Raw genomic sequence first — 22276 nt, forward strand, 5'->3', positions numbered from 1 at the left:
CCCCTATTTCTGAAGGTACTATTTACTGTGAACCTTTGCATTCCATGAAAATTTGGAATTACTGATCGTATCAGGAAGTTATCATTGCCAAATATACAATTCATGCTGAGTCCATAGATTATTTCAAGGGTGTAATTACAATCATTTATTTTTATTAAGGAAAGGGTCTATTAGTAGGGAAATATGGAAATCTCAAAGATTATTTTTTAAAATTAGATGATTCTAGGAAAATATCACTAAATGCCTGCTCATTCAACTCTTCTTTTAAGAATCACTGTTTTCTTCTGCAGTGCTACAAACCATTCACTATTGTAAAACACCTCAAAATATCCACAGGAAAATAGATTTTGTATGCATAAATCATAAATACATGATTCAAACTTCTTTTGTAGTAGTCATGGTCAAGTACACTTCTGACATCTGTTCTCTTTTATCAGTGGGGTTCATTTTTAAAGGCTAAGGTATAACTTGGTAATATACTACAAAGAGAACTGGCATTAATTAAAAGTACAACTTTGGCCTTATCAGCTTTAACTGACCTTTTGATAGTTCACAATACTTCCAAGGCTCTCAAGTTAGGCAATGAAATAAAATAACTAATTTCCACAGATGCCCGAATTTAAAGAATCTGAGTAATAGCAAGTGTGTTCATGTAAAACTTCATTAAAAATCCTGATTTTTAATATTTACCTCAATAAAAAGAACAATTAGATCCTTGATATTCAGATATAACAATGGTAATGACTATTTAAGAACCTTAAAAGTATGTAACAGATACTACTCATTTTTTAAGACACATATCAGGATCTGCTAACTCATGAGATAGTCCAGTCATGATCTCATGACAATAACATCATTGCCTTGTTTAGAAACTTTATTTAGAAGAGACAACAAGCCTATATATTTTTCTTCCTGAATGCAAAAAGATTGTATCTGGAAATCTAACATAAGATCCCAAGAGGATGTCCAGTTTAAACAAAGTAGAAAAAAAAAATATTAAAGTACTGTCCCTACTAAAGAAGTATACTCTAAAATTACCCAGTATTGCTAAACTCCCAAGAATCTTATACATCCTTTTACACACTTAGCTAACTTCTGTAACCAAGTTTTAAAGGGCTAATTTGCCATCTGTATGAGAAAAAAAAATTTTCAATTTGTCTTAGCACCAAGTCCTATGAAAATACTTTGTATAAAAAGTTTAAAGGGCACAATGTTAAGAATTAAACCAGATCTTTTTTAAAGACTACAAAGACTAACTCCTTTCAGTTATTAACTAGCTACTGTATTTTTAGAAAGGAGTAATTTCTACCATATTATGCCTGATAAAGTTCTATATTAACACAAGAACAGAACTTAAGCCACAATTCTCTCATTTTTCTTTGGGGACAAAACCTAGGGACTGAACTCAGGGACTCTACCACTAAGCTACATCCCCAGCCTTTGACAGAGTCTTGCTAAGTTGCTGAGTCTGGCCTTGAATTTGTGATTCTTTGTCTCAGTCTCCTATATAGCTGAGATTTATAAGCATGTACCAAGACCAGCAATTTCTTGTATATTATTAACAATAGCTCAGATTTACCAGCTTATAAAATTTTCCATTTTCCCAGGGGGAGAAAATCAGAAGAAACAGTAAAGAGTTGAGAAATTAAAAGTATTTATCAAGCCACACCACATTATTTTCACTTACAGATGAAATGATATTTTAAAATCTAGAAACAGGCCATAGAAATCAGTCATGTAGAATAGACAAAAATAGTCTCAAAATCAGGTAAACAAACAACAGCTATTACCACTTATGACATTTTATTGGCATATGACAATTTACAAGGGTCCCTGATGCATCATGATACATCACACTGAGTAAGAATCGTTTAACCATCTACATTCATTCTTATTGGGTAATATTTTCTCTCAAATTATAATTTAACTCCCAACGCTGATTTTAACTGTGACAAAGGGGAACAACAGCAAGAAGACTGCAATTTGAAAAACATATTTTACTTTTTATATTAAAATTCCTAGGATGCTGAAAAGTATACACACCTAGGAACTGAGTCATGGCCTTCTTAAACAGCTTTCTTATTTTTTTCTGGAAATATCCTTTGGTTCATTTTTATTTCCCTTCTCTAGGCAAAAGGAAGTTTGTTAATGCAAGTATCAAAGAGTTATTTCCTGGCACTCATAAACAAATATCCTTACCAAGAGGAATCATTCAGCTTTAATAACATGTCATAAAGTGTAAAGTTAAATTATGGTTTAAAAAAATAAACAGACCACTTTTTATATGCTTGGCTCTGTAAAAAATAAACATCCATAATGGTGTTCTATGTCAGAGTTCTCAGAATCACCCTATCCTACTATATATTCTGGTAGGATACTCTTCCTTCAAATTTTTTTTAAGTTAATAAAAGTAACCTAAGATTAAAGCAATGCATTTGCACTTAGAATGTAACCTGCCCATAGGACCTTAAGCAGTTTTATTTCCAATTTATCTCCCTATTAAATAACTTCTCAGCAAATCCCATTTTCTCTATCTTAAGCAGAAAAGCAAAACTGCACAATTATAAAGAGGGATTTGGTATCTAGTAAAATAACAGTTAAGATAAAAGTTTTATATACTTATACAAAACAGAACAATCATGAAAATTCTCTATTGGAGGATCAAATCCATGTTGCTTTAATAAGCATTATGCTGAATAGAGGTTTATTAATTGTATCCTGATAAAAGCAACACAAAGTTACTTATGCAGGCATTTCCTGTATAACTAGACAATTTCAGAAAGACAAAATTAAAGTGAGAAATCATGCAATACCAAGGAGTTTAGGCCACAAATATATACTAACTTTGGTTTTAGTTTAGTTTCCAATAGCTCTTAGCAAACGTCCCTGGCAGTAATCAAGGTGCTAGACACACTGCAAATCATCAAAATTGAGGATGAAAGAGCCATATACTTAAGATCTTTAAAATTTTATAACAGAAGCATTATCTTCTTAAATGTAAACATATACAACTAATTCAGATGCTGAATTAAAATGAAATGTGCTAGGTTTATGTATGTTGAAAAAACAAAATCACCGGCAAGTGTACCCATTTCAAATTTTCATTCCTTTAAAAAAAGCTATTAACATAAACATAGAAAGTAATTTACATTTGAAAGATCATCTCTACCTGAAGAATAGAACCCATAGAAAGTAAAAGAAAAAGCCATTTTACCAACTGCAACTGAAAAGGAGGAAAAAATAAAATAAAAACCAAGGTAGATCAATGCTACAACATTGCCAAAACCTTTTATTGGTGACATTAGAAAAACAGGTTACTTAAAGTACCAAGGAACAATATGCTGTGTGTCTTATTTTCTTATGGTCACACTACAAACTAATTTTCAGCTGTTCAAAAGCACAAATAAATATGTAAGCTGTGAAATATATACTAACGCATCAAATTTATTCTGCAGGAATCCTCCTCCATACCAACACCAGGATTACAGGGTTTATTGTTTTCGTGATTTCCTTAATACTAAGATGTTCTGTGGTACTCGGAGTTTTACTTGCAATATTATTACAAATCAGTTTTCTCTCAAATAGTTGGTATCTAAGACCATGACTCAAACTATCAAATAAGAATAAAAAGAAAACAATGAATTTTAAACTAAAATAGGAAAGACTTGTAAAAATGTGTTTTTATAGGCCACTGCTTGCTTTCAGTAAAAATAACATTTTCTCAAACCTTTCAATCTAATAGTTTGTACTTTTTAGTCACTGGCAAACCTTTCCTGCCTTCTTTAAACATTTGCTGAAGTGTGAAACTAAGCATAGTTTACCAAAAGAACAACTTTATGGTATACATCAAAAATTAGCCACCCTACAATGTAGTGTTCGAATTAAGGAAGATGTTAAACAGATGTATACAGTTAAAATAATTAGTGTGGTCACTATAAACAATTTCTGTTCAGGGATTTGTAATGTAGAGCTAACGTTTACTTCAGAATAAAACATTAACAAACAGGGAGGGAAGAGAATCAGAACTTTCACAGAGTTGTACTTGACCATATCTTATAGACAAAGCAGAATTACAATGCATGTAACAAAAACAGTAAAAGATTTTTTTTAAAAGTTGATAGTTACAAATATGGAACGTTAACAATTTTCTACTTTATTTCAGTACAATTTTCAACATACAGTCTACTATTTTTCAAGATATTTGAAGACTTAAAACAAAATATCTATAGACTACTTGCAAACAGTAAAATTTAAGTAAAATGCTTACATTCTTATCTGAAACAAAAATCAGGTAAAAAAAAAAATGGTGGGTGCAAGTTCTGCTCTCTGTTGCCAATTTACTTCAGATACACTATTCCTAAGAAAAGAATAGAGAAATTGATGATTAATAAGGATAAGGACAGTGAAATATATACTATAATCCCATGTTCATAAAAATTAACTGATTTACCCACCAAATTCATACCAGCAAAAATCTTTCAAGAATCAAGGTGAAATTATCTACCTTTTCTTCTTTACGTCTCTCCTTCTTTTCTTCATTATTTTCCATGGACTCTTCTTCATCTTCAACAATTCCATCCCCTTGGTATTTGTCATGAGTCCATTTTGGACTGCTACCCGATTTTTTGAAATTAAAGCGCCCTCTGCCACGCTGAAAAGTACCACGACCTCTTCCTCTTTTGGCCCAATAATCCACACCATCATCTCTGTCATCATGCTACAGAAAGGTTAAAAAAAAAAAATCATCAAATCTTTCTTATAAAAAGATGACTTCTCGTTCAATCATAAATAATGTAATTAATCTTCTGAAAACTGGGTGAGACTGGTTATCTCCTAAAACATGGTAAAACATTGTCAGAGTAATCACATCTTAATACTTAGAAACTCAAGCACCCCTTAAGGGTTGCCCAAACAACTACTAGGAGACTCTCAACCGATAAACTACCACTAATTTTCAGAATTCTAATTCTTATGGTGTCTGCATTATATCAACTTAAGTCCATGGCTGTTATGCTTCAAGCAATAAGATAAAAATATCGGACTTTTTCACAACAAAATTACTGTAGTCAGAAAGATGTGGCAAAGTAATAAAAATGTCCTTACAATATTATCATATTCATTAAATAAAAATATGTAGTATGAACTATACCTTATAGATAATATGATTTTAAAATACTATATTAAGATTCAAATCTAGATCAATGTATAGTACATATCAATCTTCTAGCTAGGAAATTTTAATGACAAATCATGATAGTATAGTCCCTGGAGTAATGTTGCCTCAGCTATTTTCTTCTTCACCAACTTGAAGTACTGCAGTTATTACATTCCAACCTTAACTTTTCATTTACTTTATTCAAATACTGATGCTCCCCCAACTTACAAATTATTCTATTAAGGAAAAAAAAAATCTCCAAAATTGAAAACTACCCAACTTGGTAGATGAGCAGAATATTACATTGCAAATACAAAAGACCGTCTCCTGAATGTACCTTTAATGAACTATAGCCCACCTGAATTTACAAACTCTTAGATTTGTCACTCACAAAATGAGAAATAGAGCAAAATGATGCCCCTTTACAAGGAAACAAGCATAATGCAAACAAAATATTGTATAGCCTTTGTGCATGTGTATTTAATACAGATTACCCTCTTGCATGATTTACAAAACTGGGATTATATAAGTAATTAACATACTATAATGAAAGAACATTTACCAATCTCTATTAAAACAAATGAAAGGGGGAGGGATATAACTCACTCGGTAGAGTGCTTGCCTCACATGCACAAGGCCCTGCGATCAATCCCCAGCACCACACACACACACACACACACAAAAAGCAGGGGGCAGTGGGGAGATTATATGGTAGAGGTGTGCACAACCCCATATAACTATCAAAAAATGAACTCAAAACACATCATGGCTGGGGATGTAGCCACTAGTACAGAGATTTTTCTATCGTGTGCAACACACTACAGTTGATCCCCAAAAATGCAAAAGACAAATAAAATCTAAATACATCAGGAAGAATTTAATTGCAAGCCTAACATAAAATATTTTAAAATACTTGGCCACTCAAAATGATACCTACTCGATTATATAATTTCATATATGTTTACAGCATTAACACACCCACTATAAAAGTGTGTTTTTTTGTTTGTGGTACTGACCCAATATTCCATGGATCTGTGGGAAGAGGCAGAAAGTTTCAGAGTAAAGGCACAGGTTAAAAAAAAAATATTAACAGAAACCTTACCTCTGTAAATAATGGTGTTAATAATAATGCTTCTAGGCTGGGGATATAGCTCAGTTGGTAGAGTACTTGCCTTGCATGCATAAGGCCCTGGATTCAATCCCCAATACCACAAAAAAATAATAATAATAATGCTTCTATAGTGCTTACTATGGGTAAAGTTTTATTCTGAGTACATAACATGGATTTGTTCAACAAACCCTCATAAAATACTGGTAACTGTCCCTGTGTTAGATTTTTAAAAATTGAGATGCTGAAAAATTAAAATCCCTTATGATCATCACCCATAGAGCCTCATAAATGATTAATTGTACAAGGCAGCTAAGAACTAGCACAAATAGAAAAGGTGGTGGTAAAGTTGAAAGCCACTTTAAACTGGCCATTACTTTTAGAAGTACAATCATCTGAAATTTGATAAACTGTCTTTCAGAAGGTATCCTAGCAGTTACCAAATTTATTTATGCTAATCATATTCTTAATCTTCAAATTCTAAGAATTAAGTAATTTGAAGCCTGGCACAGTGGCACATGCCTCTAATCCCAGCATCTCAGGAAGCTGAGGCAGGAGGATCACAAGTTCAAACCCAGCCTCAGCAACTTAGCGAGGCCCTAGCCAACTTGGCAATATGCTATCTCTAAGTAAAAATATTTTTTTTAAAGGCTGGGGATGTGGCACTGTGGTTAAGCACCCCTGGACTCAATCCTTGATATCAAAAATAATTTCAGATTAAATACATTATTTCACAAAGGGCCAGAAGCTAGCTAAAATATGAGTATCTATTAAAACCAGGATCTTTTGGATCCTCTTATCCTTTCTCTATAGGACCATCAAGTTTCAGGGCTAAACATATACATAAAGCTCAGGGTCAGAGCAGCTGCCTAGTACATGCAAGATCCTTGTTTGATCGCCAGCACTACTATCTATCTACACACACACACAACACACACACACAAAACCAAGTTTCAAAGGGTTACCTAAACTCCAATCTTGATCTTCTCCCACCTTCTTCTTCACCAGGGACTTTTCCTCTGAAGATACATCAATTTAACAACACCAAGAACCTCCTTATTTCTCTACTTTCCCATCTACTCCAACTCTTCAAACTCACTTATCACTCAGGTTCTACTTTAGACTAATATCTTTCTGGCTGTTCTTATTATTGAAAACATTACCACAGTTTCACAAAAATAGTTGATAGGAAATTTCAGAAAAGAATTCAAGAAATGCTACTATAACTCAGAATTGGAGGATCAGTGGTACTTCAAATCTGGTTCTGGAGCCCAACACATGGATCCAAATACTGACCACATTCCTAGCTACACAATGGTCAAGCTACTGTATTTTCATAGTTTCTTTATCTGTAAAAACAGAATGATAACCCCAGCTCAAAAGGACTTTATATACACTCAATAAGTTAATACATGTAAAGTATTTAAGAAAGTCACCTACCATACTACAGTAATTCTCTGTAAGTGCTACTTATTATTACTAAGTATTTTTATCAACAAAGGCAAAATTTCTATACTACTGATCATTCTGAAAGATCCTAAGGGAAATATCTAGTATTTTGAAATTTCATTTCTTCTGACTTCTATCTTTGATTATATTTATATTCTCAACACTAGCTGTATAAAAGATCAGTCTCTTTACAAAAAGACGAAAAATAGATATAGTTCAAATATTCACTAAAATTTGAATAATAAAAACTTTAAATTGGGAGACTGAAACAGGAGGATGACGGGTTCAAAGCCAGCCTCAGCAACTTTAGGAAGACCCTAGCCAAGTTGGCAAGACCCCATCTATAAATAAAATATGAAAAAGGACTGGAGTATGGCTCAGTGGTCAAGCACCCCTGGGTTCAATGGGGGGAAGGGGAGACGACATGTAAGACTGAAGTTGCTGTTTCTTCTTTGTTGTTATTTTGGTACTGGAAACTGAAAACAGAGGCACTCTATAGTGAGACTGTGATCCTCCTACCTCAGCCTCTCAAGTCACTGGAGGGCCTGCACCACCATACCCAGTTAGAGTTGTTATTTCAATGGCTCACAACAAATATGAACCAAAATAATCAAGTCGGAGAACTGATTTATAAGGAAAAACTTGTGTAATTCAGGTGCTAATTTTACTCAATGTTCTAGTGAATATCAGTGTGACACATGCATACATACAGTTTTATATACAAATTTTCAAACTTTAGCCCAGAACAGAAACATAAAATATTACAGCTACTGCCAGGCACAGTGGCACACATCTATAATCCCAGCTACTTGAACACTAAGGCAGGAAGATTCCACTTTGAGAAAAGCTTCAGCAACTTAGCAAGACCACATCTCAAAATAAAAATTTAAAAAGTCTGGGGATGTAGCTCAGTGGCAAAGTGCACCTTGGTTCAATACTCAGTAGAGCAAAAAAAAAAAAAAAAAAAAAAAAGCGAATAAATTACTAATTTGAAGTATCTAAATTCTTAAAATAACACAATTTATCTTATTGATAAAATACATTATTAAAAGTCAAAATCTGAAAGAATGGCAGAAGATCTGACCTATATATCTTTAAATTAGTGAAGTGGCAAACAATCATTATGTACTTGGTCACCTCTCATTCCCTTTTAACTGTTTCACCTTTCACACTTGGTTTACCTCTCATATTTTACTGGTATTACTCATTCCCCAACCCTTAAGATTTTTTTCATCTAAAACTATATTAACAACTACCCACTGGACATCTCCACTTGAGTTCTCTCCTTGTCAGAACCTGACCAGAACAGAATTTGATCTTCCCAAAGACATTATCTTCCCTCTACATTCCCTACTCTTTATTACAACACTCATTCAACTAGATGGTCTCAAAGTTCCCAGAAGTATATTCTCACCTTTTCTCAAATGTAGCCCCTAAATCTTCTATTTAAAAAAAACATGATTTTTCTGAACCCCATTTAAAACACAAATTAAAGTACTATGGCGTTCCCTATCAGACTTGCTTTTCCTCTGTTCTCACAAACTTATACCACCATCCAATGCACTAAAATTCTCTATGCATACTGTTTAACCCCTTCTGAAATCTGTAGTATAGTTGCCCACCTTTTAAGCTCAACCAAGATTGAGTCAAACCAAGTTTCCCTAGAATGTCGTTCACTTCTGGCAAAAATCCACAATTCCCTCCTTTGGGAAAAGCCACCATATATAATTAGAAAATTTCTCTATTACTGGTCTCTTATCTTATATGTGTTTTTCCTTTTCTAGTACCCCAGCATAAAACAGTAGTCTGTTAATAAACTCAAATCAAAAAGTAGACACATCTATTACTGAATCAAATGCCTTTTACTTTCCAGACTGTCAACTCAAAAGCAACTTAGTACAAGTTTCCCATGAAAAAAGTATAAACTGAGCAAACACAACTCATATAACTTTTTCAAACTTCTGGACGTTAAAAAAAAAAAGTAGAAATAAACTTGAATGAATTACATTTACCATTTTCCTAACAAAATATTCACTTCAGAATGCAGCTTTACCCTCTATCTAAGCATACCTGTCATGGACATTCAGGTTTAGTCAACTATATTTATAAAAAGCCAAATGAAAAGACAAAAATCTTCTAATGAATCCATTACTATTTTCATCCTTGCTTCCACTAAGCAACTAATTCTTAAACTAGCCTCTGAAGCATGACTTCCCTGAAGAACTATTATTTATTAAAAAAAAAAAAAGAATACTTTCGGATCCATTTTTAAGTCTAACTCTATAATGCAGGACAGACCCTTTCCCTCATGACAAATTGCAGAAAATTATCATCCGCATCTGGTGATCTTTCAGAACTCATCGCCTCTAGCTTTATTCTTGGAAAACTGCTTCATCTACATCAAAGAAGCATCAAATCAGTGCATCTAGCCCATTTTCTAAAATTTAATTTTTATCTCCCTTTAATTTCAATGAAATGACAGGATCCCTAAGATCCTTAGTTACAAGTAGTATGAAAATATTTTCCATCTTTAAACAAATAGCTCTGATGATTAATAGGGCATCTGAAAGAGAAGTTTCTGCAACTACTGTCTTATAGACAGATATGAAACATATATTAAGCTCAACTATAACAATGTTCTTCTATGAACTGCTATCAAATCAGGTTTATTTTTAGTTGACCTTGATCAGCCTACATGTGATATCAAATAAGAATAAACATGAGTAAAGGGACCCACATTTTTAAAAAGCTTCAAATCATCTGAGTAATGATTTTTGGAAAGGTTTCCCATGTTATGGTGAATCTTTCTCATATTAGTGGATATCTGTACTCAAATGTATTCACCTAGTATATCTTGAAAATAATTGCAAACCAAATAAACACAGATTTCTAACACCCACCAAGAAGTACTTCTTGCTCTTTGGGGTATATTCTGGATCCCATTCCTCTTCCTTCGGTCTCTTTTGAAAAGTAGTATTTGAGTTGTTTGGACCAGTATTTGTCCCAGCAAAAACTCCTCTGGCTCTTCCTCTGCCTCTAATTCGAAACTGATTAACATTAACAAAATTGTTTAGTAATGCAATCAAAAGTATTTAGTCACATGCAAACTCTAATTTTACTGCAATAACAAAAAAAAAAAAAACATATTGCCATTTCTACCTGAATCTTAATTTCATAGCCACTGAGGATGAAAAGAATGGCCATTTTATAACATAGATGAGGGGGAGGAACAACTCTGCATACTGATGAGGGGGGTGGGGGGGGGGAACCTAAATGTTAGAAGACGCACTTTTAAAGGCCTGAATTTTAAAACAAACAAGCCCGCTCCCACTTTACTACCTAAGAGTTGCCTAGTTCCTCTGAATTATCTCAGGAGTCCAAAGTATTCAACAACATCTATTACCATGTAAGAAAAGTTCGTCTCTTCCCACATGGCCTAATAAATCCTACAATAAGAAACGAGCTGAAGATAGAAATATGAATCTATAACTTAAAGTGGCAAGAAGATGTACTACTATGGAATTATTAAACAGCTTAACAACTTTATGGAAACATAAGAATAATGTATATACAAGGTAGAACAGAAAGTTATATATTACTTCAATGACTGATACACATAAGCAAGGACTTGAACAGGTAAAAATGAAAATAGCTATAATACAGAGATGAACATATAAAATATTTTAGGTTTTATGACAGTTTTTCAAAAACTAATAAAGTGTTTTAAAAAATAGACCTCCACCAATAACTTTCCTTGATACTCAGGTTTCTAAGGACTACATGTGCTTATTGATCTGAAAAAAATCTAGTTCACAGATGCTTTAAGATTTCAAAAATGGCATTTTTTACTGAAGACATTACTTTAAATGTCATTTCATTTTTCAAAGCTAATTCTGACTTCAGGAATAATGATTCACGTAACAGATAATCTATCTTTGACATTCCTGTGTACAATAAAGTAAAACCCTATCAAATAATCTAAGGCGATTTTATTACTTACAAAGGTTCCTCGTGGTCGGCTAACTCCTGCAAAGCCTGAGTATTCTTTCATTTCATGATGGGTTTTAAATTCTTCTTCTCTTTCCTTCTTACTCTCCTTTTCTTCTCGAGAACTGGGAGAAGAAGGTGATGCTGAAGAGGACGAAGATCGAGAATGATCTTGCTCTCTACTTTTATGTTTACTGCAACATAAAGAAAACAAAAAAGTGCCATTTTTAAAAAGAGAGAGAACCCTGTTGAATCTTAATAACAAGAGGGATATTAAAAAAAACTATCCCCTATTAAAATTATTACATAAGTAAAATAATTGGGTGTTAAACTTTGACAGTCTGTTTCCATTCTCTTTCAATGTTTTACACCACTACTAAAAACATGCTATGGTCTAAACTAGTAGACTGTTAAACTTCAAGAATGAGGTAGAGTTCTCCAAATATTTTTAAGTTAACTTATAGAATCTTTTGTTATTTTAATGAAAGGAAAAGAGGAGTAGGAAAAAGAAGGTTCTTAAGGCCAAGATTAAAATGACTGTAGTTTGTACACCCCGGGTGAGAACAGTTTGTATGGTTTGGGCCATAACACCAATATAGAAATAAAAAGCACATGACATTGCAAATACCAATCATAATTATAAATACACAAATAAAACACACCATTTACCTAAAGAACAGCAAGAAAAACAATTATCTACAGTATTTTGTATTCCTAGTATTTATTTGACTCTATGATGATCAAATTTACATGATTCTAATCCAACACCTGAAAAGGTCATACCTTTGATAACTCTTACCACTGCTAACAGTATCCATGGTAACATTATTTTGAAAAGACTAATACACATTGCTACTCCTAGTCCTTCCTCCCCACCCATCTCTCCCATGTTAAACCACTAGATCAGTTTAAAATTTTTGTACTCTGGGTGTTATGAGTTGAAAAAGTGCGGAATCAAGCATAACGAACCAAAGTTCTTACACAAACTGTTTCTAGAAATGCACTGCATTGAAGTCCAACCTCCTGATGTAGCCTGGATAATAGGACACATTAATTTGTCATTTTTTTTTTCAGTGTTAGCTTGCTATTCCAAAGTTTTTGTCCTCATCCACCATAAGCCGTGTAAAAGACAAATACATTTTTGCTGTAAAACAAATAATTTTAATTGTTTAAATTTAAACATTCGATTACATAGTCAAAATTGAAAGCAATTAAGCTGACAATTATTAAAGGCTAATTAGAAGCTAAAACCTAACTCAGACAATTTTAACAATTACCTGTCATCTTTGTAAGATTTGTATTCCTTGTAATCTTTTGGAGTTTTTTCTTGCTTTCTTGATCCACTGGATTCCCTGGAGCCCTTGGAATCCCCCCGTTCTTTACTTCTTTCTTTTCTACGGCGATCAATGTCATGCCGAAGATCAGCAGAATCACACCTTAATTTTTTATCTCCCTATAAAAGACAGATAAGTAAAGTACAGAGTTTAGGGAAGAAACAGAAAATATACATACATACACACAGACTTATGCCAGTTTCTAAAAGAAATTGGCATTTTGGTATCAGAAAAAAATGGATCATATGATATACTACAATCATCCTTAGATTTTTTTTTTTTAGTTTTCCCCCAATTTTTTAACTAAATATGTGTATAAGTGCAGTAGGACTGGAGAAATTGCTAAAAACTAATTATCTTGAGTATTTTATACGTTGATTAAAAGTAATTCCTAAAATATTCTGTACAGTGAAAAGATAAACATTATTCCACTCAGAACATCCTCATTAATTATCCCTCATCCTGCCAAATACCTTTTTTATAACAGTTGAACAATGTTATAATCTCAAAATTATGATGTAGCCTTCTGCCTATAAAGTTGAGGGATCCTAAAGTAATGATTCTCATTAACTAAGCCTCATTATCATCAAGCTCTTCCCAAGTCAGTCGACAAACTGAAAAAGCGCTTCAAAAATAAGAATACTATAATTTCCATAACATGCAAGTGGAATATGATTAATGAAACCAACTGAGGTTGAACAAGGGTTGAAACAAAGCCAGAAAGGTCTTATTCGAAATCCTGTACTCAGTATCTTGGACCATATACTGCCCTTTCTCAATTCAGGTATTGCAACGGACATTAGTTTAACTGGGTCACAATTCACCTCCTTCTTGTTCCATTGCTTTTTCAAATACTATATAATTTAGGAAGATGGAAAGAGGCATCTAGGAATGAAGAGAAATTATACATCAGTAAGATGCTAAGCAATGTGGACATCCTTGATAGAACAATAAGAAGTATTTATTCTGGGAAGTCTAGCTATAATATTCATAAGCATTCATAAAACTCAAAGTATACACACACACACACACACACACACACACCTCCAAATGAGAACTACTCACCTATTTGCTCCTAGGATAACAAAAATCTAATCAAGAGCAAAAAACTTCCTATTCACCTAGGTAATACCAAGTCTACAAGTAACAAGTGAAACTACTTTGTGAATTGAAAACTATATATGTATGTGTGTGTGTGTGTGTATATATATACACACACACATACACATTAATTGCACATTAACATGTTTATTAGAAAGATGAAGGATAAATAAAAACCAATGTCATATCCTCTTGTCCATCCATCAGTTATCACTATTCTCTCTTCCAGATCAAAATCTAGTCTGAATAATAAGAGAAAAAAATACTCACTGTCAAGAGCACAACAGAAGACTAAATTTGGGGGAAAACAAAATTAACTAACATTGAACCCAAAGTAATGAAGATAAAAAAAGCACAAGAAAAAAAAATCAACTTCTCAAAATAGGTTTTTCCAAAATAAACATGCCCCATGCAAAGCAATCACTTTCTTTGTAAACTCTATAGATTCCACAACCCAATAGATTAAGAGCATGCCATCTTTAAATAATTTGTATGCTATCAGCTTCTAGTAACAAAAGTGCCAGGGTTTCAAAGTAGCCCAATTATTCCACAACTCTGAAAATCAAATGTATTCTCATTTTTTTAGTTAGAAAAATCAAGATCCAAGAAGTTAATTATTTTTCAATCATAACAGAGACTACTTACTGATGGCCAGAATTAGAACCAAGCAATACTTGCAAAAGCTTACTGATCTATTCAAAATAAGAGACAGTTGCTCCCTTCCACCTGTTTTGCACACAGAACGAACATTTGTTCTATAGGCTATTCTACCTAAAAAATGTCGATTTTGAAATACCAGAGGTTTATCAGAGTGTCCTCAAGCACCATATTCCATTCCCTCTAAGACCCTCATTCCCATGCCTCATCTTTCATAGGCTCTTTATAAGTTTAAAAGCCATCTCCCAAAACACAAATATTATAATAGAGATGGTTTTTTTTCTAGACACACTTAGAAATCAGTTTACAGATTGCCTCTTTATAGCACACATAAAAATGCCCCAATAGCATAGGGATTACTTCTTGCTATTTGTGAACAACCTTTACTTTAAGCACACACAAATTCTAATATCCATCTCAAAACTCTATAGAAATCATAATATAATTTATATCTTTGCTATCATCTTCTTCCTTTATCTACTCACTGGCTCTTTACGTTTTCTTAGGACTAAATATTTCCTTTTCACTAGCATTTTCAAAAAGTCCTTTCGTTTTTAATTTAAAGTACTTTATTGTCAGCTTAATGTCTTCTAAAAAAAGCAATATGTATACTATCATAAATATATATTTACAAATTAAAAATAGAAATTATCTAATAAACATTTTGCCTTAAGAAAACTATATTTAGTACAGTATCATTACACTGAACTTAACAAGAAAAAGATATGCATCCAAAAATGTACCTTCTGATTTTCTTCTTTAAAAACTCTCTCTTCCCCTGCTAAACGGGTATGCTTCCTCAGGGCACTTGGAGAGATGTCGATTCTCCTTAATGTAAATAAAGTGTATTTAGTACAAAAAATTACTTTTTTGGAGAGATACTAGAAGTTACTTTTCTTCCAATAAACTCACAATAAGACTATTAATTCCTAATAGAAACAATATCCATTAGGGATAAATCAGAATGCTTTGGCTACATTTTTATATATAAGTGAAACCTGACATTTTAAGTAACCATTTTAATTAACAAAAAATAATGTTTGTAATAAGTATTAAAATTACTGTGCAATCTTAACACCTCATTTTCCTCAGTGAACACATGAATATAATCACTAGCTCCTTAACACTCTTCCTAGTTTTAACTATTCAGTATAAATATTTTCTCATATTCAATACAATAATCTTTTGGGGTTTTATTCTATCTCTCCTTTCAATGACAGTATCAGCTGAAAATTCCCAGTGCTTCCTGAGAAAGCACCATCCATACTACAGCAATTAAGTACTAAGCACTGAATTAGATACTGTATAACCAGTATCACTGTCACCATCACCCTGCAAAAGTATTATCCTTATTTCTGCATGTGAAAAAAAAAATCGATGTCCAAGATTAAATAACTTGTTCCTCACAACGCAATGAAGTCATACAGCTAGGACTGCAACATAATTGTCAACATACATATTCTTTTTGTGAAAAAGTACTATGTTTCACCAAACATTTTTATTTCACAACCTTATTAGAAAATGAGAGGGGAAAAAAAAAAAAAACAAAGTTTACTTGGATCATGATATCATATACTTTCTGTATAATCTTGTTTAAACAATTTCCTTCTATTCAAAACAATACTTTAACACGCAAATTCAGTACTACACATACCTGTGTATCTCAGGGCTCTTTTGCCGGGTACTATGTTCTTCAGTGGCTTTCTGATACGAAGTGAACCGCTCGTTTAGGGTCACCGCAGCAGATTTGAAGTATTGCTCTGTTGATTTAGGAGAAATACTGCCGAATTAGGAATCGTTAAAAGGGGATTTTCACTTGTGACAGAAGGGCATGTAGCAGGTGAAAAGAAAATAAAAATATTCAAGAAACCTAGCAGAAGAGAATCAAGTGTTACAAAAAGTTCCTACCCTTTCCTTTTTAACTTCTTGATTGCAAATTTCCTCACAGGTCCTTGTCAATATTACATATAATCCAAGAACAATACATTAAATCAAGTCTAATTTCACACTAATGCACTACTTCCTCAAATAGAAAAGGAACAACATGTGGATGCCCATAATTATACCTTGTCAATTCATGAATCAATGAAGCTACTTCGAGCAACTATTTGCCAAAAAAAAAAAAAAATACAGAACTACAGAGATGGTTTGAGTAAACTGATAAAATTATTTCACCAAGAACTTATGTTGACATAACAGAAATGGCTTTAAGAAAAAAGTGAAGATTGCCATTAACAGGAAAAATATTTTAATTTATATTCAGTAATTATTCCAAAAATCTGGCATCGTGGCAAACCTGACAATATATCTGATATTGTTGTCTTGTTTTATAATTTTAAAATTAGTAATATCGATACTGATTAGTTTATAAACCAGTTCAAGGTATATGCTGTAAATGTAAAATAGACGTATAAAGTCATGAGCTATGAAATGTTACATTATGAAGCAAGCTATCTGCTTAACAGGTCAACATACATCTGTGTCAACTTACCGCCCAATATCCAGCACATGTCTCATAACCAATCATTAAAACGTGAAACGGCCACTACAAGGGTAGTGCCTCAATCATAATTCCATGAAACCCAGGAATTTGAGCTAGCAACTCAGTTTTTATGCCATTTTTGCCAGGAAGACAGAAGATTCAACTTTGCCTGTATCTTTCAACAGCTATTTTACTTTGAAACATGGATTTTGCCATTTCAAAACATACTCCAGGACCTAGTTACAATGAAAAAGAAAACATCACTGGGCATTTTCAGCTCTATATAAAGTAAGAGCTGTTCAGATCGGTTGCACAATACCAAATATGAAACATAACTATCATCAATTCTTTTTAAAAAGGAAAAAAAATGAAAAAGGAAAAATTTTATCAAAATCTGATCTCAAAATTCAGCAATAATTTGTAAAATGTGAGAAAGGTCAAAAAAGGTGAAAAAAGAAAAAAATACTAATGTTTCATACTTTACCACAGTAACATGGTAATAAACTGGTTCACAATCTTACTTATAGCAAAATAGCAAAACTCTTTTGTTACCATGTTTAAGTAATTACATCCAAAAAGACTCACTCAATTATTTACTGTTTTGAAATATCAAGCCCATAAGGAATTACTAGTGACGAGTTTCAGCTATTATGAGTTGTTCTCATGACAAACTTAAAAAAAAAAAAAAAAGAAAGAAAGAAAGAAAGAAAGAAAGAAAAAAGACTTTTAAGACCAACTGCCATGAAGGTTCCTGAGAATGAACCTATTAAACAGAAAAACAAAAACACAACCTAGTTGCCCAAAAAGTCATACCCTAAAATCTTTCAAAATTATTAGTAATTCTGAAGCTAGAATTACACACCAGTGAAAACAAAAAATCATTACTTTAGTTGAAATGACAACCCTCACCTTTAGGGATCTAAAGAAATGTTCTATGATCCTAATTAGTCGCTACTTATGTAATCACTATTCATCTAACATCTTGGTAATTTTTTTAAATGAGGATAAACCAGAAAAAAAGTATTATATCAAGCAGTACAAAAAGAAGACAGGAAGTTAATACTATTTTCCTCTGGTTTCAGATTTCTTTAAAAATAGAACAGAAATTCTTAAGAAATAGTAACCATACTGCCTCACTTTGTTATAAACCTATGCCAATAGTTAATTTTAAGTCATGCAATAAAAGTAATTAAGTAAATAAAGTAAGTAAGCCTTCTGCACTTCAAATACATTATACCTTTACAAAGACTTTCAGATTTAAATAAATCTACATATTTTAATATAACTTATTAGAATATTTTAATTCTACCATTTTGTTCACTTTTTATTTAATATCTTCATGACTCTTGATGCCCCTCTCAAGACTAGTATCTCTTCCTCAATATTATTTTTCCAAATTTTTAGGATTTAATGTAAACCTGCTAGCCCTAGGTATAATAAAGTGTAAATAATCATTTTTTCCTGCATGCAAGAGAAGTTTAAGTCACAACAACTAAACACACTAAGCATACCTTTAACATGATGAACCAAGGACACAATGTGTTGTATAAATGACTCTGAAGTGCTTTTGCTGGCCTGAGGCAACTTAATGTGGTCAAAGATGGATCGGAACTCTTGCTCCTTCTTGACAGAATGGACAAGTGTACTAGCAAGTAGCCTGTCTTTAGTCAAGGATGCAGGTCTGAAACATATGGATAACACACACACACACACAAACAAAATATACCATTGGTTTGAATGTGAAAACACCACGTTCAGAAAATAAGATTACCAACTAAAAACCCACACAGCTTACTTACTGGACATCAGTGTGGAATTACCTGTTAGAATCATCAAGAGGAACAGGTGCCATTTTGAGTTTGACTTCGGGACGATGAGAATCACTGGCTATCATTTTGATCCTAAGTGGGCTCTCCTCTCTGAAGGTAGACTTTTCTCGTGCATCCAGATTCTTGTGTAGAGGGGGACTGTAATCAAAGAGGTCTTTGAGCTTTTCAGATTTTACCTGCTCAGGTGACTGAGTTTCTTTCTTTACTGTTATTCTTTCAGAATTTTTGTCGTCTTCCTTGTGCTTATCTTTTGTAGTGCTAGGCCTTTCCACTACGTATCCAGTCTCTTTAAGTTTATAATTTTTTTCTTCTCTAAATCCATCACTTTCTCTATTGCCTTTCAGTGAAACTTTGGACTTGTACTTGGGTCCTTCCTCCTCAGTATTCCGGTGAGATGCAGTAGCAAAATTTTTACCCTGATCTGCGAGGACTGACTTCCTGAACTGTCTATAATCCTCTGTCTCCTCTGTGTCATCCCCTTCTGAATCATTAAACTTTTGTTTTCCAGACTCTTTATCACTGAAGTAATCTAGAGCTTCCTGATCTTCCCATTCTCCCTCTGCCCTCCCTTTCTCTGATCCTTTCTCCTTTGGAGCCTCTTTATCCCTGGTATTACCCCTATCAAGCAGGAATACTCTAGACTCTTCATCTGTGAACCTGTGAATAAGCAAAGAAGAGGATAGTAACTCTGGAGTGCATTCATTGTAGATCACTTGCATACTTAAATGTGTTGCCCAATATCACAGGACCAGCAATGAGAAAATAATGCTACTGAAAAGGTGTTTTTTCAAATCCCACTTTTTATAAAATCAAAAATACCTTCACATAAAACATATGTACTGTTTTTAAATTTACATTAAATATCCTAAAGTTTAAAATGTATAAAGTGATCTCAAAAACCTATTCCATTCTGTCACAGTCCACAATTTTGCATAAACAAATCCAAATTTCTACAGAGATCTTACAATATACAACATTTAAGCTGCAATATGTAGCCTAAATTTAACTTTTGAGACCAAGAAGCAATGAAGGATAATACACAAACCTACTAGAATTTCTTATACTCAACATTGCTATTCCATTAACATCTTATCACATAAACAAAAGCACAAATGGACTTTAATGCAATTAGGTTATTTAATACTCTAGCTGAATCACAAGAGTTCAAGTTTATATAAACCTAGCTCTAGAAAATGGAAATATTAAGTAGAACTAAAAGTATCAGTCAATAAAAACATTAACTATATGCTAATATATCATAAATAGTGTACTTGGTTCTATTTCCTCACTTAACACTACATTAAGAACCAAATTTAATTAATAGCAATTTTCCACAATGCTTAAAATCAGAATTTAGACAAATTTTTAAAAATGTCATTAAAGGTACTGAAAATTCAAATTCCATCATCTTTTCCAAAGTCAGGCAGAATTTATTAAATACTGACAACTGAACTGTCTGTAATACCACCTAAGAATGTAAAACTTAAGTGCATCATTTATGAAGATTACATTTTAGTGGTGAAAAGAATAAAACAAACTTTCAATGCTCTACCAATTTCTAGTTTTATGGTTCTTAACATATTATTGGTCATGCTTTACACTTTTAAATTTCTCCTCACTAATATTGTTAATTTTGGACTGACTAAAAATGGATAAAATTAAGAGATAAATTAATTTTTAGTAGAACACTTAGCATCCTTCCAAAGTTTAGCATACAAGGAGTAAAATCTGAAATTATTAGGAAGTTGTGAGTAAAAACAGCTAATACATCACAATGCAACTTTTGAAGTCATATAATTCCAAATAAAATTCAAAGAACTACTAATATTATAATCTAAATACCACCCTCCTTTAGTTCTTACCTTTTTAAGAATTTCCCAGTCTTTGCAGTTTCCTGATCTCCTCCATCAGGATAAAATGAGGAACGTCCCCTAGCCTCATCTCTTGGAGCATTCTGTGGTGTGATTGTCTTTGCAGGACTTCTTCGTGAAGGGATATGATGAATTGGACTGTTCTGAGAAGGACTGTATCGACTAGATCCATTTCCAACAGAACCAGAGCCAGACCTTTCAGGGCTATGCTGAATGGAATGTGAATGCTGAGAGGGAGTATTTTTTGCAGAATGAACTGTACTAAGCATGGGGGCATCTGAGCAAGATGAACTCTGACTAGGTGGTGTAGCAATAGGTGAAGGACTATGGGGTGATCTGGGACTATTATCATAAGCTGAAAGGCCAGGCCAAATATCACCAGATGTGGCTGATTTATTAAACTCATCAATAGATTCAGATGGATCATGTTCAAACGTATCTTTCGTTTCCTCCTGTGATTTGCTTTTCAAAGGACTCTCTTCTTGGGGTTCCCCTTCAGCTTTTTTGGTTTGTTTTTCCTGAGACCCTCGTCTTTTAGAGACAGGAGATTTGCTATATGGGGATGAAGAACGAGATGATGATGATCTTGGAGACCTAGAGGATCTATATGACCGGCGAGATCTGCTTCGGGACCTCTGAGAAGAAACGGATCTTCTTTTTGGACTCCTGGAACGTGAACGACCTCGTCTAGGACTCCTAGAGTGCCTTCTATTCCAGACAGGTCTATAACCACCTCGATGGTATCTACCTCCTCCTCCTTGATAATACCCTCTACCCCTTCCTCTGTACCCATAAGGTCGTCTCATTCCTCTATTATTTCTGTAATCTCGACGATAATCTCTAGAATAAATACGATCTCTACTACGAGATCTTGAATATGTCCTGGAACGAGACCTAGAACTAAAAATAAAATAAATATCAATGTAAGAAAAATAATGTAACCTAGCCTACCATTCTAGATATTTCTGGTTGAATATAACAAATAAACTCATTGTACAACTTTATTGTTTTTCTAAAGTTAAAAACTCACTTCTAAGTAAATAATGAGAGAATAAATTAAAGACCTTGGAATAAGTCTAGGCTGGCACCTAGAGACAGTGTTAAAAAAAAAAAAATTCAAAGATCAGAGTCAGAAATAAAAACTATGCAGGTTATGTACTGCCAAGTAATTCTTACATTATCTAACTCATCTCTCAGTCTGACAGAAAAATACAATGAAATCCAGTATATATTAGCACAGTACAATAGGAATCAGATCTGGAGTCCAACTACTGGATTCAAATCTAAGCTCTAACATTTACTA

At 33.1% G+C, this 22276-nt stretch overlaps 1 protein-coding gene across 7 annotated transcripts in view; it reads right to left on the reverse strand.

Moving 5' to 3' along the window:
• Nucleotides 1–3262: 3262 nt before the first annotated feature.
• BCLAF1 (BCL2 associated transcription factor 1) overlaps nt 3263–22276 on the reverse strand; it is a 28749-nt gene continuing 9735 nt past the window's right edge. For 2 of the 7 annotated variants that reach the window (XM_081295791.1, XM_081295790.1), the window contains 10 exons: nt 20965–21867; nt 19094–19759; nt 18785–18954; nt 16446–16551; nt 15535–15619; nt 12977–13152; nt 11713–11893; nt 10613–10759; nt 4505–4717; nt 3263–4357 (listed from right to left, as the gene is read on the reverse strand). In XM_081295791.1, coding sequence (XP_081151917.1) covers nt 4352–4357; nt 4505–4717; nt 10613–10759; nt 11713–11893; nt 12977–13152; nt 15535–15619; nt 16446–16551; nt 18785–18954; nt 19094–19759; nt 20965–21867 — 2653 coding nt within the window. In that variant the 3' untranslated portion in view covers nt 3263–4351. Of the gene's footprint in view, nt 4358–4504; nt 4718–10612; nt 10760–11712; nt 11894–12680; nt 12844–12976; nt 13153–15534; nt 15620–16445; nt 16552–18784; nt 18955–19093; nt 19760–20964; nt 21874–22276 lie in introns of those variants that run through there. The other 5 variants (XM_081295789.1, XM_081295788.1, XM_081295793.1 and 2 more) reach the window with 4 other exon arrangements.

The sequence above is a fragment of the Spermophilus citellus genome (genome assembly GCF_964194105.1).
Source record: "Spermophilus citellus genome assembly, chromosome: 5".
Lineage (NCBI taxonomy): Eukaryota > Metazoa > Chordata > Mammalia > Rodentia > Sciuridae > Spermophilus > Spermophilus citellus.